The 5,185-nt window shown below is 38.1% G+C and overlaps 1 protein-coding gene across 1 annotated transcript; it reads left to right on the plus strand.

The window, feature by feature from the left end:
• The first annotated feature begins 2,071 nt into the window (after positions 1–2,071).
• Positions 2,072–4,625, plus strand: LOC102307380 (THO complex subunit 4). Its single transcript, XM_005919218.3, has 6 exons — positions 2,072–2,389; positions 3,129–3,302; positions 3,383–3,530; positions 3,647–3,713; positions 3,902–4,091; positions 4,201–4,625. Exons 1-6 carry the CDS (start codon positions 2,192–2,194, stop codon positions 4,219–4,221), a joined length of 798 nt encoding a protein of 265 aa, XP_005919280.1. The 5' UTR covers positions 2,072–2,191; the 3' UTR covers positions 4,222–4,625.
• Positions 4,626–5,185: the final 560 nt, after the last annotated feature.

The following is a 5,185-nucleotide window of genomic DNA, read 5'->3' on the forward strand; positions in this document are numbered from 1 at the left end:
AAGGCACTGCGCATGCGCGTTTTACTCCCATTCTATCGCGATATTTCATTTTCCTATCGTTGCCTAACATTATACCAGTATTACCGTGAACGGTATAATATGGCCCAGCCCTAATGTGTAGTAATCATTTCAATTTTAATGAACAACACGTATCTTTTTGAGCTCCAGGCTTTCTCCAGAACTCCAAACATTAAAATCCTCAAAGGAATCAATAACCTTCTACCAGTTTGAATGAATTATTAGGGGTTTATTGTAGCTGCATTTGCTTTTCTTTGTAATAGTTTTTGTCATGTCCCACCAATGTCTGAGTGTGTTTGTAGTGACCTTTGTACTGACATGTTGACCTGCAGGAATCTTTGCTGTTTTCTTCAGTCATGAAATAAAAACACTTTAGAAAGGTTTCTGCCTGCGGGATAAAAAGGCTGTACAGTCCCACAAAAAGAAGGATCACCTGATCACTCTACGTAGGTCCACAATCAATATCATTTCATCATTTTAAAACTTACAGTAAATCAAACATGTTTTCTACATCAGTGTCAGAAAATATAACAAACTTTTCATTAAATTAATAAATCACTGGAATATCACATCTAATCCAACAAACTAATTCACTTATTGGTTTGTTGGATTGATTAAATTCATCATTTTTAAATACACTTGTTGCTGAATATTAGTTTTTGTAGAAGCACCAGTGGTGTGAAACATGTAAACAGTCAGGAGGATGCAGGAAAAGGTGTGGGCCTGTAGGTGGGTTTCAGACACATAAACGGTTAGGCTCTCAGTGTAATGCGAATTATTCTGCAAATTAAAGCCACCAACTGAAATCCTCAGGCAATGTTTGAAAGCAGTTCAGTAACAGCTCTGGGTGGTCATTGTTGTTTTTTCTATGACCGTTGACAGTGCTGCTTACAGGTTACAGCTTACCGAAACTATGTTGCTAAACTTTGTTCCTTATCTGTGGTATCAAAGTACTACTAAACTACTTCAGCAGTAACAGTGAAAATGCAGCTAGTACACAATCTCAGATTTTATTTGCATGTATAAAATTGGTGCTTTTTGTGTTTGGAAAATGTCAAACTATTAAATTGCATGAGAAAAAAATCATAATTTACATCAGAGCGGATCTTCTAATATAACATATTTCTAATTTTCAAAAGTTTGATTCCTTTTTTTTCTGCTGTGTTTAATCCCGGTGAGAAGAAGAACTTCTTATTCATTTGTGTTCTTCTGTCATATTAACGCTACCTCTTTTTATTACTATTGTTGTTTCTTTTAAAATGTTGACTTGAATTTAACTTTTCATAAACATTCACAAAGCGATATTTCAGTTAAAACAAATTTATCACTTACATATAACAGTTTAATGAAGAATACTGTATAAGAATGAGTCAAAACAGTTTGTCTAAATATTTCTGATTCTGGCTTCTCTACACTGGCTCCCTATATTTTTTAGAATCACTTTAAACATTTTACTGATTGCTTTTAAAGAACTTTTGTGTCTGGAGCTAGAAAGCAGAAATGTTGACCCAATATGTCTCAGATGCCAACACAAGGCCTTTGAAGTCCATCATCATGGTAATAAAAACTTTTGCCATCAACCAAACCATAAAAATTTAGGGCTTGTGGAGTCAGGGACCTCCTTGAAATCTTCTCCTAAATCACTTTTTTTTTTAAAATCTTTTGATGGCCACAAGCTTTGAGCTGCTTTATTTACGATATTCCCTGCCAAATATTACTTTTTAATTATTTGTAGTTTTCATGGTCAGAAATTGAACGTTTGTCTTTTGTAGGTTTTATTCTCAGTGCTTGAGGCAACTGTTGGTACGATTTGGTGCTATGTAAAAAAAAAAGTAAATAAAACTGAACCGAATTCTCTGTTTAAATCTGTCCTGCTTATATCAAGCAAAACGGTTTTTGATACTTCATTGTGTTTTGGAAATGTAAAAATATTATATATCACACTTATCCTTTAAATATAGAAAATGCTACATATTCATTTACATATTAATCGTTTACTATTAAAGTGTCTTTTTTTTCAAAAGGCGGAGCTTCTGCGTCAGCGAAGCTTCCCTCTGACGTCATTTCCGTCAATTTCAACATCGCGCCGCCGGTAGCTTATAAACAGCCTCCTCTGCACGCTTTGTCGGTAGTCTTTGTCCGTCTTCTTTGTTGGTGAAGGTTGAACAGCGCCATGGGTGATAAGATGGACATGTCTCTGGACGACATTATCAAGATGAGCAAGAAAGGAGGCGGAGGTGGAGGTGGAGGCCGCGGGAGAGGAACGTTCGCCCGGGCTGGAGGCTCAGGTCGAGGCGGCGGGCCGTCGAGGCCGGCGCGGGGCCGACAGAGCAACTTCAACCGAAACAACAGATCCACGCCGTACACGAGGGTATGGAAGAAAAGCGGTTGAAATTGTGAAAATAGTTAAAATATTGGAAATGTATTTTAAAATGCGTCATTAAAGGTGTAATTACGTGATTACGGACTTCCGGAAACTAGCATGGTTCAGTTAACAGTAACAGGAGAAGCTAGGAGCTGAACCAGCATGGACTCTGAGGGACTTTTCTGTGCCTGTTTTCTTGTATTTCTTCGGCTGCTGTGATTGATATGGATGTTTTACCCTCGCTGCAGTTTTTTTTTGTGGTTTTTTTTGCTGTTGTTGTTTTTTGTTTTTGGCTTTGTCAGCATTTTATAGCCTGCTCGAGCAAAAAGAGCCGAAATCCTGTCTACCAAACTATTTTTTTTTTTGCCTCCTGACAAAACTGCTTCAAAGTGGGGCCTTTGCTTCATTTTTTTGGCCGCATACTTAACATGGGGCTTTTTCCAACCTGTGGAAACTCGCTGCCTTACTGTCACCACCTCTGTGGAAAGAAGAGTGTTTTCAGGCACTGAAGAAAGACTCTCATCCCTTTTGAATGGACTCCTCCTGTGAAGACCTGGATGATGCCTCTAGCCTGATTCCCGTGATGTTTATAGGGAGTAATGACCATAAACTGGTTATTAGATTACATTTTTCAATAGCCTTCAGACATTCAATATTCAAGTGCTTTAAGCCATCATAGTAGCACTCTGAGTTTCCTAGAACAAAACACAAACTAAGCCTATATTTAATTTTTTTGTCTCCACAGCCCAGAGAGTTGCCTGATAAATGGCAGCACGATATGTTTGAGGAGCATGTTGGTGGACGTGCTGGAAACAGTGGTGGAAACGGCGGAGGAAACAGTGGTGGAAATGGCGGAGGAAACGGCAGCAAGCTGCTGATTTCCAATCTGGACTTTGGTGTCTCTGATTCTGATATCAGGGTAATTATCTAAGCTCAGATCTATTTTGCTCACCTCAGATGCTGAGGAATGGCACTGATTTTCCAGATTTTACTTTTTAGGAGCTGTTTGCTGAGTTCGGAGCGTTGAAGAAGGCATCTATACACTATGATCGGTCTGGTCGCAGTAAAGGAACTGCAGACGTCCACTTTGTAAATAAGGCAGATGCACTGAAAGCCATGAAGCACTATAACGGCGTACCGCTTGATGGTGAGGATTTGTTCCCATGCTTGTTCTCTTGTTTAGGCGTGTGCACATGGGTGTTGTTAATGGTAACTAACTAAATTTATACTTCTGTTATTTTTATTTATTTTTTTCCCCGCCAGGCCGCCCTATGAAAATCCAACAAGCCACTTCAGAATTCGACACACAGAACACACAGAATACACAAGGGTATGTTTTTTTGTTTTTAAAAAAAGGATCCGGGGTTGTAAATCAAGGTTGATGGGTTAATGTGATGACACAGGCATTGAAAATGGGTTACAATGTTACGCAGTTAAAAAAAAAAAAAAATCAATTTATGTATTACACGGATTTTACAGGTTCTCTGGAGTAACCCTCTTTCTTTTTATTGTTTGCAGCTCAAACAAAGGTTTTGATCGGACTAGGCTCGGTCAGCCCAGGGTTGAAAGGCGGCGAGGAGGAGGTGGTGGTGGAGGCGGCGGTGGTGGTGGAGGTGGAGGTTTTAGAGGCCGTGGGAGGGGAGGAGGAAACAGACCCCAGCTTTCTGCAGAGGAACTTGATGCCCAGTTGGATGCCTATAATGCTGAGGTATGTAATCAGGCTGCATAAAATCAGTTTCATTAATTATTTGGATAATACTGTGAACACAATTTTCTAATCTGTTTCTTCTTCTTCTTTTTTTCTTCATCTTTCTTAGTGTAAGATGGACACCAGTTAAAAGGACTCTGATGGGATGATGCTCCCGTTTCTTTTATCATTTTTTTTATTTTGGCTAATCAGATGTGATGGATCAGACCCTTGTGTTTTAAAGACATTTTGTATGGACCATTTTTTTGTTTTGGGTGTTATTTTCAAATTTTCTCTTTTTATAACCATAAAACCATGTTATCAGGATTCAGGAACTGTTGTTGCCTTAAACCTGTAATGAGAATCTTTGTTCTCTTTTTTTTTTTTTTGTATAAACATGGTTGAATGACAGACTTCTGAATGTAAATTTAAAAACAAAAAAAGTTGCATTTTAATGTACACTGGTTCTGTCACTCAGTACTGTATATTTGACACATGGACACGTTCAAAGGATTTTGTACATAAATTCATGATATTGAGTCATCTTTAGAAAAACGTCTCTCGTCTTCTTGGACTCCTCACAGTGGTGCCAAATGTTGACTGGCCATGTTCAGGCCAACTACTGAAACCATGCTAAACTAAAGCCTTTGTCTTTGTAATGGTGCATTCTCAAAGCACCACACAATGAATTACCTGAGAAGTCTCTACCACTGGTACTCTTCCTCATACAAGATCAACATCTTAATCTTGCTGCTTGTACCTCTTCATATTGTCTTTGCTCCGTCTTCTTGGTGGTGTCTCTCATATCTTCAGTATCTGAATTGACATTAGGGCTGCAGCAACCGATTATCTTAGAAATTGAGTAATCTCGGTTATTTAATCAAGTAATTGGATAGGAAATACTTTTCTCTAATGAGCAATACTAAATATACAAAGGAGGGCGGTGCAGGTTTTTCAAAATGAACTCCTTGCAATGTTTTAATGAAAACGTTTGTCAAGAAGGACAACAAAACCCTTTGTATTAATGTGCAAATAAATGAAATTTAAAAAAAACACAAGTAAAAAATGCATAAATAACTTAAGGTACATTCAGAAGGTCAAAGTCAATAAAATAT

This window comes from Haplochromis burtoni, unplaced genomic scaffold (genome assembly GCF_018398535.1).
Source record: "Haplochromis burtoni strain Fernald_Lab_line unplaced genomic scaffold, NCSU_Asbu1 Contig_35, whole genome shotgun sequence".
Lineage (NCBI taxonomy): Eukaryota > Metazoa > Chordata > Actinopteri > Cichliformes > Cichlidae > Haplochromis > Haplochromis burtoni.